At 32.4% G+C, this 27,538-nt stretch overlaps 3 protein-coding genes and 1 non-coding gene across 8 annotated transcripts; 1 reads left to right on the top strand and 3 right to left on the bottom strand.

The window, feature by feature from the left end:
* Positions 1-639: 639 nt before the first annotated feature.
* Positions 640-7,353, bottom strand: LOC133695353 (uncharacterized). Of its 4 annotated transcripts, none has more exons than XM_062117296.1 (7): positions 6,943-7,351; positions 6,292-6,377; positions 5,121-5,267; positions 4,899-5,007; positions 4,128-4,266; positions 1,873-2,143; positions 640-1,275 (listed from the first exon to the last, which is right to left on the bottom strand). In XM_062117296.1, exons 1-7 carry the CDS (start codon positions 7,067-7,069, stop codon positions 1,168-1,170), a joined length of 987 nt encoding a protein of 328 aa, XP_061973280.1. In that variant the 5' UTR covers positions 7,070-7,351; the 3' UTR covers positions 640-1,167. The 4 variants fall into 4 exon arrangements, with proteins under 4 accessions (XP_061973280.1, XP_061973281.1, XP_061973282.1 ...); XM_062117297.1 differs by having other exon boundaries at positions 4,128-4,251; positions 6,943-7,345; XM_062117298.1 differs by lacking the exon at positions 5,121-5,267 and having other exon boundaries at positions 6,943-7,353.
* A 7,611-nt stretch (positions 7,354-14,964) lies between these two features.
* TRNAV-CAC (transfer RNA valine (anticodon CAC)) lies at positions 14,965-15,038 on the bottom strand. The gene has a single exon. It is a non-coding gene; the product is annotated as a tRNA-Val (tRNA).
* Positions 15,039-16,525: 1,487 nt separating this feature from the next.
* Positions 16,526-26,803, top strand: LOC133695049 (UBP1-associated protein 2B-like). Its single transcript, XM_062116808.1, has 2 exons — positions 16,526-17,739; positions 19,358-26,803. Coding segments are annotated over exons 1-2 (1,176 nt in total). The 5' UTR covers positions 16,526-16,564; the 3' UTR covers positions 19,359-26,803.
* Positions 22,791-25,541, bottom strand: LOC133695051 (protein bfr2-like). Of its 2 annotated transcripts, none has more exons than XM_062116809.1 (2): positions 25,398-25,541; positions 22,791-23,473 (listed from the first exon to the last, which is right to left on the bottom strand). In XM_062116809.1, the coding sequence occupies exons 1-2, from the start codon at positions 25,515-25,517 to the stop codon at positions 23,024-23,026; spliced, it is 570 nt and encodes a 189-aa protein (XP_061972793.1). In that variant the 5' UTR covers positions 25,518-25,541; the 3' UTR covers positions 22,791-23,023. The 2 variants fall into 2 exon arrangements, with proteins under 2 accessions (XP_061972793.1, XP_061972794.1); XM_062116810.1 differs by lacking the exon at positions 25,398-25,541 and adding an exon at positions 24,021-24,161.
* Positions 26,804-27,538: the final 735 nt, after the last annotated feature.

Raw genomic sequence — 27,538 nt, 5'->3', positions numbered from 1 at the left:
CCAATATCATGGCTAGCAGTCGTTTTGTGTAACGGTGGATGGGTTGGTCGGTTAAAACCACCAATGCTAACTAAGCACCAGCTGTCGGTAATTCACCAACCCACCAAAATAAAATAATTCAAAGCATTGACCGATCAGATTTGGTTGGCCAAATCTAATGCCTAGCCTACGAAGAATATTCAAAACATGTGTAACAAAAGGATTGCACCGAATTCAGACTTTCCCGTCTTATGTAAATAAATAGTAATAGATGTCCCGTGTGTTCTTGTCCACGTTACTGTAGACTTGAGCAACCATCAAATAATTCAGGCATCTTGAGTCTGTCAAACAACTTGCACGCTGGAGTCTAGCAAGACAATGAACAATCTCTAATGCACAGCTTGATAAAACGAGCAAAGCTCATCGACAAAACAAACAAAAATATCAAGTTCCCCTGCTCTTTTGCATCTTATTAATTGCGAAACGCATACCAAGTTGCCAGATGCACATGGTAGGTTGTGGTCACTTGATCATTCTCAGTTGGGAAACAAAACCCTGCCTGCCTGCACGTCGCAGTTATTGTGCCCCAGCATGCCATGTAATTCCAGGACATACTGTTAAGACCGCATTTTAGATTAGCAGTGGTCCTTACACAGTATATAGATAAAGAGCAGCCTCTATGCTAGGAAATTTTACCAAGTTATCCTACATACAATTAGTGTACTTTCAAGGAGAAAATAAATTATTCAGCATCTTTCAGAAGGCCAAATTCGTTGGTAAATGTTAAAAGCAGAAATGCATCAGGTACAGGGTGACATATTTTAGCAAGCTACATCATTGCCATCTCTCCACGCCCCGCCAAGCTTTTGAGGAAAGCCATTGTGCTCTTTGATTGATTACAGGCATGAAATATACAACCGAGTCTTTTGTTAGCTGTTTCAGGGTGTTATTTTCAGATTTTCTTAATTGATGGAAGGATTGTAACAATACCAGGAAATTTTTACAAATCAGCATTCGTGGGTTCATAAATGAAGCTGGGCCATCATAATGCCTTCAGTATTTCTTACCTTGTAACTGCCTAGGACGACGTTGCTGTACTTCGATAAATTTCAATATAGACTGACCTACCAAAACTGAGAGTCAGTCCGTCTCTTCAGTGTGCTACTCCTGTGATCAATAAATATTGACTCACAGAAGGCCCAGGTTTTTCAGCTGCTGAACATGCTCAGGTGGAAGTGGTGGAGGAGACCAATCTGATCCCGTCATTTCACCATCAACATCCTCCACAACATATTCCTATCATTTCACAAGAAAAACAGGTCATGATAAACACTCTGTCCACGAAACCTCAATAGATGCCAAAGAGTATATGTGTGATGCTGTAGCCAGCAGAGATGTTTTAAGATTGTGATGCGTATCAAGATTGTGATGCAGTGATATGCCAAAGTGAAAAGATCATCCCAAGATTGACCTCAAAGCCAATGACGAAATATTTCAAATTTGCAAACTTTGCAAGGCAAAAAAAGACTTTTGGACCAAATGAGCTGACACGATTATTACCTTGAAAAACTTTTTTTTTTTTTGAACTTCAACTGACCAATAACCTCAATCGAAAGAAATTCAATATTTCAATCACTTCTGTGATAAACTTGACTAATTCTACAGACATGGTTCATAAAGTAAATCGGTAGATCCTGTTCTTTTTTCTTTATTTTTTTACTTATTAACCATTTTCCTACTGGAGCCAGTTCCCTTAAAAAGTTCGGGTGAAGTTTTTGTGGGCCAAAAGCATGAGAATACTTTCTTATTTAGTTGGAGCTGGTGACTTACTGCGCCATAGAAACGATACTGAAGCATATTCAAAAAGATATGAAGGCAGGTTACCATACTCACTTTTGTTAGCATCCTTTTCGCAAGTATATGATAATGCCGCTGCCAAATTCGTTGTCCAACCATTGTGGCCACCAAAACGCTGTAGAATATGCCAATTACAGTAAATAGTCCAAGCACGATTAAAACCATTATAAACAATAGCGGTAACCCTGCTTCACTGGCACCACCTAAGCAACCACATTCACCAGCTGTACTTGCACAGCTTTCAAAGCATGTGGTACAGTCAGTCCACATGCAAATAGTACCAGGTAAATGGCAGTCTGCACACACACTGCAAAATTAAGGAAAACAGATGGATCGCATAAATCATCATTTGAATTGATTTCTCAAATCCAATTACCAAAATACTCAATCACAGAAAGAAATTAAAAAAACATTACAAGAGCATGTGTGTATCTTATGCATTGAAAAACAAAAAATAAACATTGAACTCATGCCCAAAGTTTGCTTTAACACACCCAAATGAACTCCAGTACCAAACCTTGATTCAGCACCAATTTAAACTTTAAGCACCCCTCTAACTAACCAACGAAAAAACTTAAGGTAAACTACCAAAACCTCCTTGACTTACATCCATGCTTTTTCTAAATAAACACTTGCGACTCTAGACAGCAAATCAGTTTCCAGTTAATTTACCAAAACCTCCCTGAGGTTTGGCCTACTCAACATTTGCATCCCTCTTTTTTTTTTCCAAACCAAACACTAAAATCTACAGATGATGAAAAATTATCAAAAAAATAAAAGGTATTAGAGTCAAAATATATTATATTATACACTAGATGCTATCGGAAACCATTTGGGGGAGGGGGGGCCGTCAATTTAAAAATTATGTTATGGAGGTGATTGTTAAAAAAATAACAAAGTGAAGTTAAGGGGTATTTTCAACATTGTAACTTCATCGTTAAATTTAAAATTTGGGACATTAGCACTTGAGGAATGGCAACCTAACTTGTGTATGTATTATAAAGGTCAGGGATGTAAGAATTTGATTTAGAAAAGCAAAGATGTAGGTGTTGGTTAGCCCAAACATCAGGGAGGTTTTGGTGATTTGCCCAAAAACTTAGACAGAATTTAATGTCCCAGATCGCTACAATAATATTTTCCTCACTTGATAAGAAACATAACATGCAAACAAAACATAAATGGAACTATAATGCATTAGATGACAAGACTGAAAAGTTCAACATGTAAGAATTTTAGCAGATGGGCATGAAAAAAATAATAATATATATATATATATATATATATATATTAGTCTGGAAAATATACATCAAATCTAGCAAGTGCATCTTGATCAGCAAACTGGGGATTTTCTTTATCAAATTTGTAAGGAAAATAGATCAACCAAATAGTGTTCCCTTTATTCCTAGGTAACCAATGACATTACTAGGTTATGGTTCCAACCATGTAGATTCCTGACAGAAATCCAACATAACGCTGCCTTCAGCATTTTTTTCATCAAATGAAATCCTTAAGGAATTTAACCTAAGATTTGCGGTATCAGGCCAAGATTTTATTATTGCACCAAACAAAGGAAACTAGCAGCTAAAATGTTTTTAGATTCCTCAAAATTTGAAAAGGCTTTTAAATCCCTCTTTTCTTCTATGAAAAGGAAGAAACATAAAAGACTCTTAATAGATGACAATTTACAACTCTAACATACATTTTCCTCTTCACATGCAAGTAAACTTACCAAAAAGGTAACTCGTTTGATCAATCAGACTGTGCTTGTATTACAGTCAAGATAGATCAATCAAATAGTGTTCCCTTATGCCTAGTTTATGGTTCCAACTATGTAGATTCCTGACAGAGAAATCCAACATACCCCTGCCTTCAGCATTTTTTTTTCATCAAACGAAATCCTTCAGGAATTTAACCTAAGATTTGCAGTATCAAGCCAATATTTTATTATTGCACCAAACAAAGGAAACTAGCAGCTAAAATGTTTTTAGATTCCTCAAAATTTAAAAAGGCTATTAAATCCCCCATTTCTTCTATGAAAAGGAAGAAACATAAAAGACTCTAAATAGATGACAATTAACAACTCTAACATACATTTTCCTCTTCACATGCAGGTAAACTTAAAAAAATGGTAACTCATTTGATCAATCAGACTGCTCTTGTATTCCAGTCAAGACCCCCCCCCCCTCAAAAAAAAAAAATAATAAATAAATAAAAAGGATAACAATATGGCAATCCAGCAATGAGAACAATTTATATCGTGTGCATCAGTTGTTGATATAGCAGAGTTGTACCCGGGCTGGCAGCAACAAAGACATATCTCTCGACATGGCTGAGCCAAATCATTGCGTACTCTTCGATCATAGCAAGTTATGAAGCACCCAGATAGCCCCAGCAAAGCGAAGAATAATAGTGCTCCTGTCCAACAACATTCTATCATAAAGATTCAATCCAAGTATTCTGGCAAAAATAACACAGAATAACAGATCATGCTTGAATCCTCAACATAAATCTCACATGCCTCCTCCTGTGATCAATTACTAGCACTGTATTCAATATTTTAATGTTACCAGTTTTTACAGTTAAAAAATAGATGATATTTTTCGATCTAATTTTCCAAATATGCTGAAATAATAGGTAAATGGTTCGGTTTTTATATTAGCAACAGAAGTTCAAGCAGCCAATTACATAAAACTTCATAACAGCTTGTGTAATATCAGAAACAGGACAAATAATGTAACAACAGCCAAATCTATTAATCAGTTCATGTCAGCAGCCGATTTTTATGAATAAATGCTGTTCAAGGTTGCAGACCACAGAAATATGCACCTTCATGCAGCAAGAAAATCATTTTCAGATTATTAGGAAATCAACACCATAAATAAAGTTTGCTACACTTAACATGACATGATGACCGGACCAAGAATAGATAAACATGGGCAAGTTGAGCATTACCCAAATCATAACGAACAACACTATTAATCTGTAAGCAAACCATTATAGCTATGTGTCATCATGCATTGACAGTAACTGTGATAACCATCACTTCAGGTTTTTAAGATTACCACATATGTAGTAGAAACTAAACTCGCTATCAAAGCCCCATGCGAGACGAAGCCAAGACTTTTGATGAGTGTCAATTAGGTAGACCAAATATGCTAGTGAAGCAATTACCTGTAACAAATTAATATAAATAGATGACAATAAAACCTCTGACACAAGAAAAAATAAAAAGAACAGAAAAGGAACGCATCAAAATAACTCAAAGTAGGGTACTGACGACCTACAAGCTGAACAGCCAGAAAAATAAATGCAATGTCTCTAGTCACAAAGAATCGAAATTTCAGAGTTCGCCATTTCCTATCAGTAGCAGCGTGAACTCTCAAATGGTATGGAGCCTTGCAGGTTGTGCAGTGAGAAAATGCAAACCCTTCCTAAAGAAAATAGGCAGAAATTGTAAGAAAAAAACATCATAGCTCAATACCATTAATCCCAGGGTAAAAGGGGATAAGTGTCAGATTAACATGTTGCATAACTAAAATCAACAACTTATTGTGAAAGGCATCAATTTTTACCTTGCCTGTAGAAACTTGGCATAAAAAATGAAGCAGCGAACTACTTCATATAGCAAAACAAACTCCAGCAAACATATCTATGACAAGCAGCATAGTCTGCCTCCAGAATTATTATGGATGATCCAAGTACTGGATATTGTGTGAGTGTGTGTGTGTGTGTGTGTGTGAGAGAGAGAGAGAGAGTTTACAAGAACATGCGCAATTAACTTGTGTAAAAAGGACAAATAAGTAAGCCTACACTATATCCATCATGGATATCATGCCAGAGGCAAGCTTGGCTATCAATACATCACATTAATCACTTAACCAACTACTTGCTGTCACATACAGTTAGAAAGTTTGGCAAGCACCAAAAAGATGGATATCATATGAATTATACCAATATAGAGGTGCTCATTAACACTCCCAATCACATGATGTGAATATCCACCATGGAGGTGCAGCATTTTGTCCTCAATCCAGTTCTAGGTCTATCTTCTTATTTTAGAAATTTTGCACCTCCATTTAAAAAAATAAAATAAAATGAAGGCACACTAGAGAAAATATCAATCGTTCTTGACCAAAAGATATATAAAAGAGATGAAAAGAAGATCCAAATTATCAAAATGCAAGTGACCTCTAAGCCACATAATTCCACGTCAAGCATTGGTGAAGAAAATTGTATGCAATAAGAGTCGTCAATTTCAAACCAACATGCAAACACTGAAGGACATTGTTTAACCTTTAGTAAAACAGAGGGATTGTTCAGTGACCTCTCTAAACCAAATTGGCTTTTAGCCAGCTGACATGCATGGTCATATCAAAAGATCTTGTTACATGGAATTCAATCAACAAAGTGGGATCCATATCACTAACATTGTGCAAGAATGATAAACATACTTACTTTCACAGCTCGCCACTGATCCAAGCATTCACGATGTACATACTTTGTCGTTCCTTTGCACTTGCATGGTGCAATAAAATCCCTACCTGAGGAAAAGAAAACACAATGAACCAAAAATCCAGGGCCAAAAGTCAAATGCTTTTACAAAGTTCACATTTTTTTTTAACTAAATTCAAGGCCAAGCTTGCAAGATTCCAAGATCTACGAACTCTAAGCAACATCTATAATAAACAGTCAACATAGCAACAATAATAATAGAAATAAACAAGATGTAGAAAATTCTAAACATGCAAATAAAAATTAACTCTAAATATTTCACCAGCAAGATTCTCAATTTTAGTTAAAATCCCCTAAAGTAAAAATTGGAAACGCTACAAAATTCCAAGCAACAACAATTTAAAACATCACCAGCTAACACAAATTACAATAACAACCAAGCAAAATTGTAAGTCAAATCAAAATATCATTTTCAAGTGCGCAAGTAAAACCTCCGCAAATTGTCAAATTGAATTTAAAAAGAAATATTTCACTCTTTTGACCTAAAACCTTGTACATCCACAAGCAAGTAAATACTACAAATAGAATACTAGAATGGTGAAACCTAAGCGACGACTTTTACAGTGAGCATAAAGCAATTAAAGAGGTAATTACCGTCAGTTTCGAGGCAAATACGGCACTGGATTTGCTCGCCAGGACCGGCTTCGAGGTCGATCTCGCTGGGCTCGGTGATCGGCGACGGAGGGATTAGAGGGGAAGCGTCCGATACATGATCAGCCATTGAGATTTTGAGAGAGAGAGAGAGAGAGGTAGGGGGGATTATTTATTTATTTAGCTAATTAATCAATTTTAATATACAAAATATTGATAGAGATTTTAGGGTTTTCATATAATCAAGGCGAACGAAACCCTTAAATTATTGATTTTGTTTTTCGAAGCCGTTTTCGGGGTGTAATAATGATCAAACGGTTGCATTGGAGAAAAGAAATTGTAATGGTGGCAATGTGGCATGGCATTAGTTGGTTCCCTCGTTATTGTTTTTTCTTTTCTTTTCTTTTTCAAGCTAGGTAAGATTCATTTCTTCCGTCTTTCTCTTTCTCTTTTTTTTTGTTCTTTTTCTTTTTCTTTTTTTTTAACAATAAATCCAACTACATTCATCATCAACCAACCTGAGAATCTTTCACTAGAAGTGTTTTTTTCTTGCTCACAGAAATTTGTGATTTTCTGAACCCAGATTGGAGATGCTCTATCCACCATGTGTCTCGTGAAATAAATGCGGATTAGACGAAGTTTTTTAAAATTAAAAAAAAAATATGCAAACATTATTAATATGTTTTTAGCAACAAAAAAGATTTTTGAAAAAAAATAAGATAAGATAGTCATGGTGGAAAAAAAAGTTGAAGAACAAAAAAAACACATTAAAATCACAATCTATAGTTACCTTACTCGTCCTTTGCCACAAATAGATAAAAAATTAATTTAATTTAAAAATAAAATATTTGAATGTTTCGATGAACTGCAATAAAATCTAAAGATCATTGGATTATTAATGATGGTTGGTTTAAGTGCTTTGGTGTTTATTTTTCTTAAATAAGATTTCAAGTTCAAGTCTTGTAAATGGAGTTTACAATCACTGAGAGAGCTTTACCCTTTAATGAGTTGTTTTAGCTTGATCGGATTAGTAGATACAAGGTTCTAGTGTAATGAACTTCTAGATACAAGAGTTTAGACAAAAAAAAAAACTCATTGGATGGAGCACTTCTCTCTAACCCAAGTTTTAAACTAAAATAGGTTGGAGTCAACTTGTATATGACTTGGAAAAAACCTAGTTTTTACTTTTAAAAAATTCTAAGGTTACAATGTCTTAACATAGTTTAAAAAATATTGAAATAACGACACATTAGATCGACCGGATTGAATCACCTATCACATAATTTGATTGAGTCTAACAACTTTATTTTTTAAAATTATTTTTATTTAATTACACAGTAATAAAAATAGGTATGCGTAAGAAAGTGATGGAATAAAATAAAATAAAAAGACATTATAAAGGGTTGTGCAAAAGAACACTTGCTATAATAATAATAATAAAAAAAAGGGGGAAAAAGGATATGATCTAGTATAAAAAATTAAATTGAATGGTATTAAAAAAAATCACAAAAAAAACTCTTCATCAATCTATATCAATGGACTTAAATCAAAATTACATTGAGAAAAAAATAAAATGACAAAAAAGGTTAAGCGTGAGGACTTGGATGGGCCAATGTGCCTAGCCTATTAGGAAGGAGGTCATGCCCTCTCGTTAAGGCTCTTTTTTTTTCTTATATTAACCTTTTTTATATAAAAAAAAAAAACAAATGATGCATCATTTGAATCTTCAAATTTCAACCAATAGCAGTTTGGTCAGAAGTTCAAGTAATGGGTTTTTCAGCAAAAAACAAAAACACTTTTCAACCTATTCTAATCTAAAAACACCTATAAAAATACCTTTAGAATCTCAATAAATCAATTTCTCAACCCAAAACACCCTTTAAATTGGTTAAAAAACTCAAAATAAAGATGATAAAAAAATTCCTTTGTTGAATCCGATCTATTTTTTTCAGCAAAATAAGAGTAAAAAAGCATCTCATGAAACTTGTTGACTCTAATAACAATATTTTTTATCATCAAATCCTAATTAACTGATATTTTATCTCTCTGTTTTTTTTCCCCAACAATTCCCTCCCTCTTCTCTTTAACTCATGGATTGAAATTCAAAGATAATAAAGTCTTGCACTAAACTGTAAAAACTTTAGAAAACAGGAATTGAAAATGAAATAAATTGAAAAAAAAACTTTAAGGACCAAAAAGATTAAAAAAAAATTGCATCGACCATAGCTTAAAAAAAAGTTTAGGAATTTTTTTCTACATCAATTTTGGTCCTCAGAGTTTTAATCATGTCTAATCAATAAAATTGATTTTGATTTTTTCAAATTGAGTATCAATTTAATGCCAAAACCTTTTTTTAACATTGCAAAAAAGCCTTGCTAAGTCAACTGAAATAAATTATTGATCTCAATCCTAAATAAACTAAATGTGGGAGGATTATATTAAAATAATAAAAAAAACAAAAAAAAACATAAATATGAGAACATTGTATGAATCCATGGTGAAAACACTCACAAGCCATAATATTTGTAAAATGATTTTCCCATATGTTTTAGGTTTATGTTAACTAGTCATCTACATGTCAACGTTAAGATGTGTGTAGAATTTTAAGTTAATATTTAATGTAAGAGAAAGAAACAACTACATTACGGCTACATTTTCATATATCATAAAGTTTTTTTAATTGGGAATCAAAAAGTTATTGTTCATACTTTATAAAATAAATTTTAAAATATATATTAACTTATAAATCAAGATATAGTTGTTAACACTAATTAAATACTAAACTGAAAAGCTAGCATTTATAGTTAAATCAAATGATGGATGTACTTGAAAATATTATACATCGAATATCTTTTTTATTTTATATATTTTTGTATATTTTATCTTAGAAGATAATCATTGTTGCTACTAATAAAATGATTCTATTTTTATAAGTACATCATATAAATACAACTAATTTATATAAAATATAAGAAGAGAAAAATTAAAGTCATATTTTCACAGCATTATATATTTTTTTAAAATATAAAAATATCAATTACTATTTGAAAAACAAAGATAAACCACAATGTTTAAAAACTTAGAGAAATCAAATTAATCAATTTTTAATAAAATAGATTAATGCAAAGAAAAAACAAAAAAGGCCATGTTGATCGGCATGACAGGCCATACCCACAAGTTTGTTTTCTAATAAAAAGAGCCTACGCTCAAGCCATGTATTTTTTTTTTATCTTAGAAGCAGACGACATTTGCTCCAAGTTTCTTATAATAAGTGATAGGTCACTTGCTAGACAGTTTTTTTGATAATCTTTGGTAATTGAAAAATCAAGATCCAGGTTTTTAGGTATCAAAAACCCAAATTTTAGCTCAGTTTCACATGAAAAATACCTCAAAAACACTATAAGAATCTCAATAAACCAATTTCTAACCCAAAATCACTAAAAAAAAAATCAAATGAATAAAAAAATTAAACAAACTCCTGTCTATATTTTCTAACATATTTAAAGGGAAGCACCACCTCCACTAAACTTCTCTTAAGAAAACAAACTCGTTGACACAAATATTAGCCTTTATGATGGCCAAAATATGACCATCTAGCTATATTTTATCTCCTTAAAATTTCTTGACGACTTTCTCTCTCAATATTCATTGATTAAAATGTGAAGAAAATGAAGTTTGGTATCAAAATATGAATCTTTAAAATAGCAGGGACCAAATGATAGGCAATATAAAACTTTAGGGATTAAACTGAAATTTCCCATATCAAAATATAAAAAGGACATGTGTTTTTGTTTCTTGTCAAATCTAGTCCCTATTCTTTTTAATTTTTACTTTTAACTCTAGTTAAATTCTAATTTTTCAAAATCAAAACCCATTTCATTTTTTAATATCCTTAAAAACTCAACAAATTAGGAATAATGCAAATAAAAAGAAATGTAAATGAAAAAAATGATATTGTAACATCAAATGATGAAATTGAAAAAACTACAAGTTTGATGGGGAAAAAAAGAGCATTGTTCAAAATAAAAACAGTGCAATTCATAATGAAAATGAATGTGGCACTTCAATAACATGTGAATTGTGAAACATCACCATCATTAAACACCTCTTGAGAAGACAAACTCATTGACACAAATATTAACTTTTTTATGACTAGAATATGGTCTTCCAACCATTTTCTCTCCCCTCAAAACTTTCCAATGGCCTTTTCTTTTATTTCTTAATATCAAATAAATGAAGAAAATAGAGTTTTGTATTAAAATGTGATATCCAAAACAACATGGACTAAATGATAGGAAATGTAAACTTTAGGTATTAAATTGAAGTTTTCCACATCAAAATCTAAACAAGGCATGTGTTTTTATTCCTTGTCAAATATGGTCCTTGTTTTTTCAATCAAATTAAATTATGATTTTGTAAAATCAAAACCCAATTCACCTTCTAATATCCTTGAAAACTCAGCAAATAGGAGATAATACAAATCAAGAGAAATGAAAACGAAAAAAAAATAATATTAACAAGATTAAAAAAAAAAGCTAAAAGTATGATGTCAAAAAAAAAAACATTGTTTGAAATGAATGGTGCTATAAAACCAAGTTAAAATTTTATAGTGATAAAGAAATATTGTGATTTTAAATTGGTGATAAATGGACAAAAATAATAAAATTTTAAGAGTGTAATTAATTGGGAGGGGTGTGATTGAATATAATAAATAGAAGCATTAAATAAGAAGAAGGAAAGAACTAATAGGGTTTAAAAAAAACAAGAGATGAATGGAGACAAATTCTAACTTTAAGAAAATAGAGTTAATATAGCATTAGGCAGAAAAAAATGAACAAAAAATCTTCCACAATGCCATATGGCTGACAGTATAAATAAGAGAAATAGGAAATTAGGGTTCTTGAGATTTTCCACCTAAACTCTTGAAAATCTACACATTGAAGATAAAAATAAATAGTTGAAAAGATTTTGTAGTGATTAAAGAAAGAAGATTAAGTGAGTTGAAGAGGTTTTGAAGAGTTAGAAAATTAAAGAGAGGATTAAGAAAGGGAAGTGGAAGATTGGAAAAGAGTGGAAGAAGAATTTAGTTACACTTGAGTTTAATCCTTGGTTTTCCATTATTTAAGGGGTAAGGAACTTGTTTAAGGTAATTGATATGTTTGGAGTAATGTTTATACATTTGAATTTGTATGTGTTGTAGTATGTGATGATAAATTTTGTGTTGGGTTGTTTTAATGCATATATTTGTGATTGAATAATGTTTATCGATGTGAAAAATAATTGGGTTAGTCATTAATTTATAGAATTAATAAAGAACACTTACCCTCTATCTTGATGGAAAACCCGACCATGGATGAAAATTGAATACTTGGGGTTGTTTGAATTAATTGATAGCCAAATCATATAAAATTGTGTTTTTTAGTTAGTAATTAGATTGGATAATGAAATGATCTTGGTAATTAAAAAAAATGAGTTTATCTAAGAGTATTTATACATGGTAAGAAATAAAAATGTGCATGGAAAATGAAATTGACTTTTGTGGTGTATAAATAGAAAATGATATATTGTTCTAGCTAGTACATGAGAGGTCGCAGGACCTACTCGGTAACGAAAATCATTTCACATGCTCAGACATCAAGTAAATACTCGACACATTTAAACTAAAATGTTATTTAAATTGTAATCGTAATTTTATTTAAATGTATCTTGATCTTATTTGAAGAATGTGAAATCAGTGAAGAAATTAGTTATCCTAGTTAAAGGACTAGTGCCCTGGTTAATGGGCTATTGAATAAGCTAGTTATCCTGATTAACAGAGTTAGTGCCCTGGTTAATGGTTAATTAGAGAAACTAATTAATTTAGTAATGGAAAAATGTCTAATTTAGGCTAGAGAGGACATTATTATGTTTGTGTTAATTATATTGATTTGTAAGACCAAGGGTGAAAGAATAAATTATTTTTTTAGAAATTGATGCAATAAATATATATATAAGAGATAATAGTAATTGATCATTATATATAAAATTGATTGATTTTCAGTATTAAATAAACTTTTAGGTATTTTATAGCATCATTTCGAGTAATAAATCATGTAATTGTATCTTTTATTTTGAAATCAAATGATGCAAATGGAAAAAATGAATGTTTTGCTTTGTAATATAATTTTGTATCCAAAATGTGTAAATATCTAAATTAAATAGAAATGATCTATCTAAAGTAATTTTTTTTAGCATGTCTATAATTATGTTGTACTTTTTTTTTTATATTTATTTTTACTTAAAAATAAACATGTGCCTTGGTTAATGGTGTAACTAATTTAATTGTTTCACTTTATGTAATATTTCTTAAATAACACAATACTTAATTTATTTGAGTGAATTTTGAAGAAAAAAGTACAATTTTCACTTGAACTAGTCATAGATTTAAAAATTGATCCGATCGACTATTTGGTGAATTGAACAATTAGTTTCGCTACTGTCTCAATTAGTCTATGGAAACGGTCGCCTAATTGATCAACTGATAAGGAAAATATTATATTATGGAATAAACTAATTGTCTAAAATTTTAGATTAAATTGAACAAGTCAACTATTACCTTTGATAGTAGTGTGTCATAAAAATACCAATTTCACTTTGTTTTTTTTTTTTTTTAAATATTGGGTATGTTAAAGATACAATAAATAATAACAAATGAGTTTGATGCTGCAACAATAGATAAACAGTGAAATATCACCACCATTGAACCCTTTTAAAAATACAAATTCATTGACACAAATATCGATTTTTTTTTGTAGTTGGAATATGGTTAACCAATTATTTTTTTATTTTTAAATTTTCTTGGTGACTTATTCTCTCCTCTCTTAATATCTATAGATTGAAACATGAAGAAAATAATGTTTGGTATCAAAACATAAATCTTTAAAATTACAGGGGCCAAATGATAGAAAACATAAAAGTTTAGGAACCAAAATGAAGTTTTCTACACCAAATTCTAAACAGGACTTGAGTTTTTGTTCCTTGTCAAATATGATCCTCGTTTTTATAATTTCTATTTTCAACCTCAATTAAATTCTAATTTTACAAAATTGAAACTTAACTCATCTTTAAATATCCTTGATGTTGGTGTAATCTTTGTGCACTTTTAAAAAAATATTAAATTAATAATTTTTAGTATTTTTTAATGATTTTGACTTGCTAATATAATTTTTTTAAATAAATATTTTTTAATATATTTTTAAGTAAAAAATATTATGGACCATAAATGACAAACACACTTTTATATGTATCATTTATGCTTTTAAGTGTTTTTTCTTTACAAAAACATTAAATTAATAATTTTTAGTAATTTTCAATAATTTTAATATATTAATATAAAAAAAATTAAAAATTTAATATATTTTTAAATAAGAACACTTTTAAAAAATACACCACCATATATTACAAACACACTTTTAGATGTATCCTTTCCTACGTAGTCATCTTTTACAAGGAGTGCCAACTACTCTGTTGGAGGTCTAATACAGCCCAGTCTAAGGGAACATTTATCTGACATTGCTAATTTTGCTAATAATCAACCACTGAATTTGCTAATCAACTGATTGAATGAACCTTAAGTATAGAATTATGTCTGCTAATCTACATGATCAAGCTTAATTTTTGAGGTTGTTTGTGAAATGAAAATAGTTATTTTTTAAAAAAAATAATTATTTGAAAATATATCAAAATAATATATATATTTTTTAATTTTTAAAAAATATTTTTAATATCAAAACGATTTAAAAATATAAAAAATAATTTAAAATAAAAAATTAAAATTTTAAAAAATACAGTTTCGAAAACATTACCGATCACGAGGGCTATTTAATGCTAGAACTTCTTCGACCATGTTACGGGTAGAACTGTTAGTGCTGGGCTGTATAATGTTACAACTTTTGGATCATGCAAGGATACTTCTGGAAAAAAAAAATTAAAAAGAGGATTGGAGTGGAACGTTAAGAAAACTATTGGACTCAGCGAAAATGAACATGTCCGAGCCCGGGTTCGAACCGGGGACCTCTAGTGTGTGAGACTAGCGTGATAACCAACTACACCACCCGGACAGTTTTGTCGAAATTTCCAGATTATAATTATACAGATAATAATATATAACTGGAGATAATCACTGTTGTTCATGTCTAGTAAGTTTAACGTATGATAAAAATTATTTTTTATTTAAAAATATATTAAAAATTATATTTTTTGATACTATTATATCAAAATAATTTAAAAATATTATAAATTCATTATAATTTTTTTTTAAAACAATTTTGAAATGCTAAATTAAACAGACTATCCCAGTTAACTTTTTATTATCTTACAAGACTAGGTAATTTTGAAACCAATTACAATTGATAATGATAATGATAATAATAATAATTGTTATTTACTGAAGCATGAATACCTCGAATTTATATTATTCTTACCAGATTAATCAAAAATTAATACATTAATCTTGGATAATTAAATATACTTCAAAAACAATTTTAAATATTTTTCAATATATTTCTCATATTTGTTATCCTTTTTTATATAGATGTAAATGAGTACTAGATAATCATATAAAATAAATAAATGATACTATCTTTTTGATCCTTGACAAAACTTTTTAGAATATAGAGAAACAAGAGTTAGCTTCGAAAAACACATATAATAAAGAAATTTAAAATCATTTGTATTTTATTTTCCTTTGCAGTATTCATCAATTGTGTGTTTTATACAAAGTATTGCATTATGATGATATTATAAAATTAAAGTATTTACAAATTATTAAGAAACATTATAATTTTTTTTCAATAGTTAAGATATTTGAAATACATACTAGCAAAGTATCACGGTTTATTTAGAAGTGTAGTTGCAGTTATTTTTTATGCCGAAATGCATTAAAATAATATTTTTTATTTTTTAAAAATTATTTTTAAAATCAATGCATCAAAACAATCCAAAATAAAATAAAAATTAATTTTTAGTAAAAACAAATAAAATTTTTTGAGAACATGGTTTGCACTGTATTCCCAAACGGTCTTTTTTTTTATATATATCTAAACATGCGAGTAATATTATTATTATTATTATTCATTGATTTTTAATATATTTAAAAAATATAGAATTAAAATATCATCTCCTATGCGAGGGATTTTAAAGTATTCATGTTTTTAGATCAACAAATATTTACTGTGAACTGCTACAGCAGCAGTAGATGCTTTTATGACTATTTGAAGTAACATGTATTTTTTTTATTTAAAAAATATATATTTAAAAGATTAATTTTAATACCAAATAATCAAAAGAATTAAAAAATATAAAATAATAATTTTAAACAAAACAAAATTAAATATTTAAAAAACATCATTTAAAACGTAATCCGAAACGACCCTAATATAACAAATGGTATAATTGACCATTTGCAAATTCAAAGTCTCAATTTACAAGATTTTAAAATTGAATGACTAAATTGAAACTTCGTACAGAAAAAGGACTAAAATCACAACCTACCAAACAACAACAGTTACTTATTTATTAAAGCTCCAAATTTAATTGACCACTGGCACCCCCACCCTCTCTCCCCTCTCAGCATCTCTCATCTGTAATGGCAAAAACCGAAAAAACTAAGAAACTCAAGACCGCCAAAAAACCAGAAACCACCACCAAACAGAAACCGCTAAAGAAACCCAAACTCAAGATACGAAAAACCAAACCCCTCCCTTCAGACCCTGCCGATCTCTCAACCCTTCTCGAACCCTACACAAAAGACCAATTAATCGACTTAATTACCAACTCTGCCATTAAGAACCCCTCTTTGTATTCTCTAATTCATCAACACGCCGACCGCGATGTCACTCACCGGAATGTTTTTGTCCACGGCTTCTCCTGGGACACAACGCGCCAAGACCTCGTATCTGCCTTCGCCGCCTTCGGAGAAATCGAGGAATGCAATGTTGTAATTGATAAAGCAACAGGTAAAGCAAAAGGCTATGGTTTTGTCTTGTTTAAATCGCGAAAAGCTGCGATCTCTGCGTTGAAGGAAACGAAAAGAATGGTTAATGATCGGATGGCTAGTTGTCAATTGGCTTCTGTAGGATCTGCTAATGCGGCCTCGGCGGCCAAAGGGAAGGAATTGGAGGGTGGGGTGAGGAAGATATTTGTGAGTAATGTAGGAATGAGTACTGATAAGGAAAAGTTGAGAGCTTTCTTTGAGAAATTCGGAGAAATTGAGAATGGGCCAATTGGGTTTGATAAGGAGACTGGGAAGTCAAGAGGTTATGCTTTGTTTGTTTATAAGACCGTGGAGGGAGCCATAAAGGCATTAGAGGAGCCTCATAAGATATTTGAAGGGCAGCAATTGCGTTGCTCGGTCGCGACAGAAGGGAAAAACAAGACTAATCAAAATGTGGCGCAGGGAATGCAGCAGGTGGTACAGCAGCAGCCGGTGCATCAACAGCCTCAAGGGCAGTTTTTGGCAGCGGCGCAGAATCTGGCATTGTTTGGTCAGCATCCTGGGTTTAATCCACTGTATAGCGCATTGTTAGGGAGCACAGGTGTTGGTGGTGGCATGATCAGTCCAGTAATCGGTCAGAGTATGGTGCCAACTGCGACGAGTCAAGTGGGGGGATTGGGAGTTGGGAGCCAGTCAACATTGGAGGCATATAGGGCTGCGCAAGTGTTGCAGCATGTTTATTCGAGCACTACGCAGATTGGGCAGACAGGGATGGGTAGGGGTCAGGGGGCTGGTGGATCATTTACCGGCTATCCAAAATATATGTGGTATGGTTTATTTAAGCTAGATTTCAGTGATGCTGTTTGTCTGTTCAATCTGTTAATCTTATGTTTCTCTGCATGTTCTAGTTGTTGGTACCGTCAAAATATTGATTTCATTTCCCGATTTGAAATGCCTAATATTTGGTCTGAGTCCTGCAGAATTTGCCTGTAAATTTTTTATCATGGTATAGTTTATACTTTGAAGTTAGTGTCTTCTTTGCTGCTATATCACAATTGAATGAGTTGGTGGGAGTTGATGGGGTAGGAAAACCGATTTTAAGAAATTTTGAAAAGCTTCTTTTGGGGGTTTTATGAGGAAATCCGAACTCTAGATACAAAGCAGGAGGGACCTTGGGCCTGAAGCCTGGATTCCTACGTGTGAAGTTTAGAATATCCCAACTTCTTTCGATATACGCAAGGATTTGACCCACAATTGGATGTAATTTTACCCTTTCAATCCTCAAAATCTCCGCTTTGAAACCCATTTCATCCCATTATTAGTTACAGTGAAACACCCCAAAAGCCTCAAGCTAGTTCACCGCATCAGACCTCTTCGAGCTAAAATCAAAACTTAAGCACCTCCTTTAATTGATTGTAGGTTTTTCCAGTATAAACCTTTAAAACTTAAAACACACGGAACCCTTTCTCTTTCCCTGCCCTTGTAGAAAAACCCTTCGAATGATATCTTATTTTGCTTCTTAGACCTGCTTATGCATTTGTTTAGAGAAAGTTGTGGCATGTAATAGCGTGCCAATAGTTTGGAGTTATTATTTGTTAGTATAGGAAGGAGGTTTTCCTTTTGCTTTCAACCTTTAAGATATGGCAACTCAATCTCTTACTCTCCTTGCTGGGATTTTAAGAATGGCAGCTGTATTTGTTTTTGCTTCAATTTATCATATTTTTTCTGGATTAATTATCATTTAATATTTAGAAATGTGGTTTCCATTTTCACTTGAAATCATCCTATCCCTTGCTTTCAGCTTTATCTGCAATTTATTTATTTTTTTCCTTATCATTCTTTCCTTTACCTTCCTTTTCATAAACCTTAAATCAAAACATTTTTCTCATTTTCTTTCTATATGTTGTGCTCTTTATTTCTCATTCTTTTTTCTGTTCTTTTACCTAGCACATCTTTATTTTTATAAACCTTCATCTTTCCATATAGACAAGATTATATTGCATCTATTAATTTTCTGCCAACAGCATTCTCATGCGATATCATAATTGTATTGTAGCAATCTGCTATAATTTCACCATTGGGTTGTGTAAAGAGCCAATTGATGCTACTTCCAGTTTTATTTTTACTAAAAGTTGTCTGCGCCATCACACATTAATTGTCTCATTGTACTGTTTATTTTTAAGTTCTTATCTCTCTCTTTATTATGAGATTTCAAGTTTCTTAGCAGCGTGTTGATTTCAAAAACTCGTAATACCAAATTAGTTTGATCTGCAGTTTTCAATTATATTATATTATTGCACATGTTTTTCCTTCCTAGATGTCATGGCATCTGATTTCATATTCTAAATATTGACTGTTTAAAAGTTTGAATAAAAATCTTGTGTTTGAGAGGACTATATTTATCTTTTGTAAATATCTTTACATGATTGGACTCCGTATTTGCAGATGATTTGCTGTGAGCTTGAGGAAAAATGTTCATGCTCCTTGGGGAATTTTATCTAGGAGATAATGTGCATCATTTGCTAGGGGGGAATTTGAAGTGGGAATATTTCTATAGTTGATAACGTTAAGCTAGCCAAGTTGACTGAACTTTGTGAAGTATTTCTGATCTTCTTTATCTTAATCTTTCTCTTCCTAGCCCTTATCTTCTTTGACATAACTCATAAGAATTGATACTTTTTATTTTTCTATAAGACATATAATTATTGATATTTTGGTTATCTTCTCTTTTCATTTTACTTATGTTCCAATACTGTAATATGGGACCATGGTTTCTGTCTTCATCTTCACATATATATTTGAATCCTTGATTTGATGTTTATGATCCATAGGCAAATTTGGTGTGTGAAATGAGTATTATCTAATTTTTGGAGCGCTTTTGTATATTAAATACTTTTTTTGGTAATCTAACTTTAATAAAAGGTTCATGAGTAATTTGTTTATTCTACCTCAACCTTCTTGCTTCTAATATATTTCAAGGACCATATTACTCGGAGGACTTTTAGCTGATGTCCAAAGTATTCAGTTAGTAAACAAATTCTTAAAATACTGCTCAATGATTGGGTTTGTGTGTGCATTTTGTTGCCTTTTACACGTTTTTGTTTGAGAGTGATTTGAACTACAAGATCCTTTAATAATTTGTCCAAGGATCTTGTGTTTTATCTCGGTATTTGAAATCTATTGAGGATGTCTTTAACTAACTCAACTATACCTGAGTTTCTAAAATAGTTGAGATCGACTTCATGGATTCTTTTCCTTTATCTCATTTTGTTTTGAGTTACTCCTTGTGATACAGGAGAACCCATCTTTGAGTATCTTTCTTATTTTAAGCTTGTTCAATCAAAGTGCATATTTATTTTTTCATCTAGTATATTTTATGGTTTACAGTTGGGTTTTGTCTTCCTTTCTTATTTATTTATTAATTTTTATGGGTTGAGGAACTTCGATGATTTTTGCTATATTTGATATTTCTATTTTATTGGCTTAAATGTGTGCCCAAAAAATTGTAAAAATGTGCAACGTGTTACGTGGCAAAAGTACAAAACTATTTCGCTCCTTTTTTTCTCTTTTTTGTTTGGAAGAGTATAATGTATGTGTAAATTACATTATTGCACCTTGTTTTCTAGAGATGAAATGATCTTAGTGGCTTTATTTTTAATTTGCCTATTTTGAGTCATAATTTTATATCTATTTTTCATACTTGTAAACATATTAATCATCTGTTTGTGGTTGCTCCTTGCTGCTCCTCCTAGAGCTTTTTATTTGTCTGTGTGCTCATGCAAACAACAATTGTTAATTTTGATTTGGAATCTTTTCTGAAAAATAACACATCATGGAAAGAATGACATAAGTCGAAAAAGTATTTGAGAAATAACATATTTTGAACACAACCATGTTTCTGAATATAGCTTGTATAGTCATGTTTCAAAATACATGTTTTTTTTGTAAATTAATTAACATGAATAAAAGTTAACCCAAAATTTTATGAAGATACAATGGTCAAAAGATGAGATTCAAGATTTAATAACCAGGAAAAAAGAGAGGAGATAAGGTGATGTGGTTGAAAAGAGAAACAAGAGAAGAAAAAAATGAAAAGAAAGAATGGGTCACCGAGAACTTATCAGAGCTCTATTTTCAATATTCCTAGTACCATTAGAAATATTTCATCGAGATGATTCTAACTAGTTCTTGGAAGACCACCAAATGAGTTTGTAACTAATCCTAAATTAACCCCAACAAAACTCATAATCGATTATGATCTTGTTTGGTGGTTTTTTAATGTGTGGATAGTTATATTTCGTCGAAATCTTTCTAATAGTATCAGGTGTGTCGAAAACGGAGCCCCAATGTGTTCCTGGTAAGTCATTCTTTCTTCTCTTTTTTTTCTCGTCTTGTTCTCACTCATGTTACATTAACTTATCTCCTCTCTCTTTCTTAGTTAGTGGACCTTGAATCTTATTTCTCCGTCATTGGATCTCTATAAAATTATAGGTTGACACTGTACATGTTAATTAATTTGAATGAAACATTTGAATGAGACATGAATTTTGAAACAATCACTAGCTAATTTCAATAGTGAACATAGTGGTTTTTACCTTTCTAATCATGAATTGGAAAAGTATTAATAAAAGAGCAAAATTTGAACACAACCGCTAGCTCAAATTGTGCTCTTATTTTTCCAAAACTTTATTAAACTGTGTTAGAAAGGTAAATTAAGCTTTCGATCTGCTTCAAAGTCCCCTTGTGTAATGAACATGTTAGGACGTCCGCCAGAATTATTACTGCACTCGTCTCCCCCCATCTCTCACACACGCACTCATATTCCAAAGTTGATAGAGTAGATAGCCTGCGAACATTCATGATGGAATAAAGGTTCTCAGAGATCAATGTACTGGCCGCTTTCTTGTAAGCATTTACGTGGATCCTGTTTTTCACTGTGTGCGCAATAATGATGGAGAATTAGTGGTGCGGTGCTGATGATAACTTCCACAAAGGATTGATAGGCATCTATTATTTGCTTGATTTGTAAATTTGGCACATAGTTCTTGTTCGATAATATGGGTGGTGGAAAAAGCTTTTAGAGAATCTTTGCTCAAAATATATTGCGGTCGACTGTTCATAATTCAGCCAAGCAAAATCTCCAATGCTTGACTTATTGATTAGTGAAGGGAAACTTATCGTTTAGCCAACAATCAGTATATTGGAGTAAAGTCTTCTAAGATCACTTGTATGTTCGTCGTGCGTTGTCATTTTCCAAAAATACTTTGGTGATGATGCTAGTAAAATAAATCTAGTTGGGGGTTAGCTCAAAATACTTGGGTGGTGCTGGGATAAATAGTGACGAAATGGAGTGGTAATGATTTTGTGTATATGATGGGATAAATATGAAGGGGGGAATACTAATTTTGCCAATGTGAGCATAGCTGTACTTAAATTGTGTATGTGAACACCTTTACTTTGATCTTTGCATTTGTTGGCTAAGCTTTGCTGCTCCGGCGAGGCTACCATTTGTTCTCTATAGATTATAAGATGGAATCAGATCCACCGTTGAAATAGAAAGGAGAGTGAACAGCGGGGGGAAAAAGAAGAAGAAGAAGAAGAAGAAACACTTGGGGATCATGTACAACATATGATATCAACTTCTATGATTTTACTTGGTGGTCCTCGAAGAAGCATCAAATGTCCAAATGGCTACAACAATTAATGGATTAACGTTGTAAGCACACATCTTCTGCCCATTCACCTCTTCCACCACCTAAACAGAAACATTAGTTTTTCATGTTTATTAGTGGGCAACAGTTAGCCATGAGATCATTCCATAAGCCCAGCCCATTTGCGTATATAGCAGTTTATCGGCAAGAATAGAAACTGTGTCTGATTGTGTAGCTAAAGATCATAATCCATCACATTTCTCGAATTAATCATTGCCGCAGCTCACAGTACTTCTAGAGTGCTCTCTAACCATGCAAGGAAAATACGATAATTATGCATAATACCATTATCCTAAACAGGCCTCCTCGTAATCTAAGTAGATTAACAAAGTTAGATAACAAAGTCACTGAGAAACAAGCAGTGTATCTGGAGTGCGGAGGCTTTCACTATTCTCCTACTTCACTTCTTCCTCTTCTTTGGGGGCTGGAGGGCTTCCTCATCTTCATCTTCTTCTTCCTCTTCGTTCTCTACCTCCTCAACTTCTTCCTCAGCCTCTTCCCCGCCATCATCGTCGTCATCATCGTCATCTTCTTCATCGTCATCTTGACCTTCGCCATCATCTTCATCATCTTCTTGTTCCTCTTCTCCATTCTCATCCGCCCCACCTGCTCCACCATCCGGACCCTTCTTTGAGTTACTCTTGTCATTGTTGGGGTTGTTGGGCAAGTCCTCTCCATCTTCAGACGACAAATCTTCATCACCTTCTCCAAAGCCACCATCCCCTTCATCATCATCCCCGTCGTCCTCATCATTACCATCATCTCCTTCTGCATCAACTGGATTATCATGGCCTTGTGCCTCATCTCCCTTCATTCTAGGTTTGGCAGTCAGCAACAACCCGCAGGGATCCTGAAACCATTTTTATGAAATAGCATTTCATAGTGGGTCTAACAGAGACTTTATATCTTAGGCAATAGATAATGGTACGACACAAGGTCTCCAAAATAGTACAATAAATATTATCGAATTAATAGCAGAGCTGTACAACACAGTTTTCCACGACTGGGATAAACAAAAGGCAGCATCATGTGTGCTTAATTAAAAAATAAACAGAAAAACATCAAGAAGATAGCTACAGGGTATCTTTCGTTGCAAAACCCATTGCTATTGCAATTGACATTATACACGTTTATTGCATGCAAACGTGTAGATATATTTAGGTGAAGGAATTGAAAGGAATTTTCTTCATTTTGTTTAAGTTTTATATTTAAAGTTAAAAAAGTATTGGCTAACCTCTGAAGTAAAATTTCCAAATCCCACACTACTCTCTTTTTCTTTCCGCCTTAAAGAAACTTTTCAACTAGCTACATCAATTTAGGAGACTTGTTGAATTCCATGAAACAATAAGCCTGTGCGAAAAGAGTGTAAATTAAAAGAAATAATTAAGTGAACCAACAAGAATGGAATTCTCAGCTGGTTGATGGAATAGCATCAACAGGTGCGGTAGACCAAATAACTGAAAGCATCCAAGGCCATAAACTATCTCCATTTGAAGAGGAAGTCAGTAAAGCGTCTTACTATAGAGCATGACAGCGAGAACCAGGTTCTTCTCTCTCCTTTTTTTTTTCAGAATCTATTTCTTTGTTCCCTATTTTGAAAAGAAAGTGAGACATGGCCACGGTGCCTCTGGAATATATGTGGCAACCACAACCGGAAAGGGAAATGAGGTTTCTCTTTACAGATAAGAGAAACATCCCTTCACTAGTCACACTCATCTTACTGTTTGGGACACTTCTTTTTCTTCAAGAAAATTAAGGCATCAGTACAGAGATTCCATTATGATCATAAAGCAAATTGTGAAAATAGTGCCTTCTACATATCCATATCTCGTAAGCGCTCAATAAAACTTGTTACCACCCACAACAACTCTACTTTTTTTTTTCTTAATGGGTCTGACTCTACCCTCAACTGTTGAATCTTCGTAGGTTTAAAATTTAAAATTATTAATGAAGACCTAAAAAATAAAATAAAGCAAGTTGGTGGTGCGAGGGGGGCTCGTCAAAACGTACAGGCAAGGGTGGGAAATATAATATGCCAAAAATTGGAGACCCTTTCATGCATCAGCAGATTTGTCATCTTGAAATAATCAAGATTTATCATTAAATGATAACACGTATCAACTAGGAATAGTCTATCTCCTATGACATAAGAAATGACAAACAAGGCATCCTAAGAGAATATTCTAACACGGCCTTAACAACATCAAAAGATGCTTTCCCATTTGACATGACTTTTCCTATTACAAGTTACAACATGACATAAAATAAAAAGTTACCCTGCAGAGTTTTTTTTTTTTTTTTATATCCCAGCCCCCACAGGCCCACGAGGGCAAACAAAACCGGGACTCAAACCGTGTCCTAAACCGTCTATACCCCAAATATTTCTTCCTATCCACGGCGCTCTTTAATCACACAAAAAGCCCCATGCGCAATTTAGCCTACAGCGCGTTTCTACGGCGAGAAAGCAAGATAAGGCCGAATAAAAAAACCAAAAAGGACCTAGTCGCACGCAAGAGGCCAATCCTAAGAAAATGTCCAACCCCACCACCTAAAGAAAGCCACTCTGGCGCATGTTAGCAGCATAGAGAGCATATAACACGACTAGGGTCCAGAAAAACTAGCTAGAAACAGCGCAGGTTAGCAGGAAATGAAACGTGAAACACGCTAACCTAAAAGGAACTCCAAACACAAACAGAAGCCAAATAAAGGCAGGAACACATCAATTAACAACTTGAAGGACAACAAGCTTGGCAAAATGAAAGAAAAACACTTACCTGGGCCAAAAGTTGGGCTTTGAAGAAAGCAGAAACTAGTAAAGTAGTCAGAACCTCGCAGGCGCACATTAGCAAGCCGTTAGTAAGGGTAACTGTCACTGATCCGTATCGAGCCTCCATTTGCGGGCGTCAAAAAAAGGAAAAAAAAAGAGAAATAAAAAGCACCTGCGCAAACAGGATCCATGACCGTTAGATCTGTTCCAAAAACCGTATTAGCTGTCAGATCTCGCACCGCGCAAAAGACAAAAAAATCCAAAAAAATAAAAATAAATGAAACTCATAATTATATAAACAAAAACAAATAAAAATCTTGTTTTCAAGAATGTTCGTTTAACAGTGAAAAAAAAGTTAAACAGAGAGATGAGAACGTATTTTAAAGAAAAAGAGTTTTTTTCAACACAGAACTAGACAAAAAACAGCTTTCTGCGAGGATAAACCCTTGCCGGCGACGGTCTTCGACAGAGATATTCAAAATTGAAAAACCAGCACAAAGTCAAGTTAAACTATATCGGAAATCGTAACAGAAGCAGACAAACTCCTGAAGTTCGAAGCAAAACAAGCAAATTCTCATGGAGAAAGCATCAAAATTCAACGGAACCAGAGAATTTGAAGCAAAAACGAGCAAAGCTTCACAAAAAGGGAGAATAACACGATGAATTACTCGGTTTTCACTGTAAACAAGAAAATTGGGGCAAAGAGAGCTAAATTTGACTCAAAGCGCTCACAAAAGCTCAAAACGGCAAGTAAACAAGAAATCAACAGAAAAAAACTTTCATTCTCAGAGGAAAAGTACAGAACCGAGCTCAAAAGGAAGCGAACCAAGCAGAGAAGTGATCAAAACAGAGAAATTAAAACACAAGGAAGAGAATTAGAGAGGTGAAGCGTACCAGGAATGAAGATCTGAGCACAGAGAGAGCAGATCTGGAGGTTTCAGGCTCTAAAACCTGAAGAAACAAGCGTTAAGAGCTCCATGCATTTTGGACCGTTGGATCTTGATCGTAGAGACAGAAGAGAGAGTCCAGAAGATATAGAAAAAAATAAATATCATCACAAAAAGAAAGAGAAAGCAGAGAATACTGGTGTGGCATGGTGACTGATTGACTAACTGCCCGTAGTTTCTCGTTCAGGTTTAGGGCAGGTCGGGCAGGGTTCTTCTCGATGTAAATTTTGAAAAGATCGTGAGTTCGGGCTGCCCATGGAGAGTAAGAAAGGACAAGTGTGGGTATTATTAAAAAGATTGTTAATAATTGTTTTTTCTTTTTACATAATTATCTCTTTCTTCTTTTTATTAAATTGTAATTTATTAAACTATGAGGCTTTTTGTTGAAGTCTCTCTGTCGTGATTTTACTGTATTGGCTTGTCTCTCAGTAATCATGGTTTGGTTAATAAACCAGTTTAAGGTTAACTAACCACTGCTAAAGAGTAGGTTTTACTAGATTCTCGGTCACTTTACAGTGGGGATCAGTTCATCGGATTTTAACCGCGAAAAAAAAAGTGTAAAGACGGTGCTATTGTGTTTCCTACAGGAAAAAACAATCATTACCTTAAAATCTGATGTATATTATATGATATAACTTTAAAAAATATTAAAATAATAATATTAAATCTACCAACTTAATTATAATTAACCTGGAAAACTTGTTATTTAAATTATAAGATCGTGATAACTTTATTAAAAATAAATCAAAAAAAATTATAAATTCAATTTCAATCAATTAAATATTAAAGAACAAAAAATAATATTCAATTTAGAAAAAAAAAAGATCAACTCATTGTTGAAGAAAAAAATTAAAAAAAAATTAAAAAAAAAACCTGAATCAATCTAGATTAACTTACTAAATTCGTGACTCAGGTCACAGAATTTCATAGAAAATAAATTAAAAAAATATATGTTTTTTTTAAATGATGAAAAATTTTATTTTATTTATATGAACTTAAAAAAAAGCTAAAAAACACTCTAAAAACCTAAAAAAACTCATGTATGAGACTAATATATATTTAAAAAATAGTTCACAAAAATAAAAACAACTTAGAAACCAAAAAACATCTCAAGCTCAAATCTATCATCTCAAGTACGGTAAAGAAATAATGTCAATCTCTTCTCATCAAATGAAACTTTTTAACACCAAGATCGATTTTT

The sequence above is a fragment of the Populus nigra genome, chromosome 5 (genome assembly GCF_951802175.1).
Source record: "Populus nigra chromosome 5, ddPopNigr1.1, whole genome shotgun sequence".
Lineage (NCBI taxonomy): Eukaryota > Viridiplantae > Streptophyta > Magnoliopsida > Malpighiales > Salicaceae > Populus > Populus nigra.
The sequence above is the reverse complement of the archived record's forward strand: the minus strand, read 5'-3'. Positions and strand labels throughout refer to the sequence as shown.

What these genes read in the sequence shown, in the direction of transcription:
- LOC133695049 (XM_062116808.1), top strand. Translation starts at nt 16,565, where the DNA reads ATGGCAAAAACCGAAAAAACTAAGAAACTCAAGACCGCCAAAAAACCA.
- LOC133695353 (XM_062117296.1), bottom strand. Translation starts at nt 7,069, where the DNA reads ATGGCTGATCATGTATCGGACGCTTCCCCTCTAATCCCTCCGTCGCCG. An exon ending in CTTTGTTGCTGCCAGCCCGG is followed by an intron (nt 2,144 to 4,127) that starts GTACAACTCTGC and finishes TTAATTTTGCAG; the next exon opens with TGTGTGTGCAGACTGCCATT. An exon ending in CGAAAAGGATGCTAACAAAA is followed by an intron (nt 1,276 to 1,872) that starts GTGAGTATGGTA and finishes GTGAAATGATAG; the next exon opens with GAATATGTTGTGGAGGATGT.
- LOC133695051 (XM_062116809.1), bottom strand. Translation starts at nt 25,517, where the DNA reads ATGGAGGCTCGATACGGATCAGTGACAGTTACCCTTACTAACGGCTTG. An exon ending in AAGCCCAACTTTTGGCCCAG is followed by an intron (nt 23,474 to 25,397) that starts GTAAGTGTTTTT and finishes AAATGGTTTCAG; the next exon opens with GATCCCTGCGGGTTGTTGCT.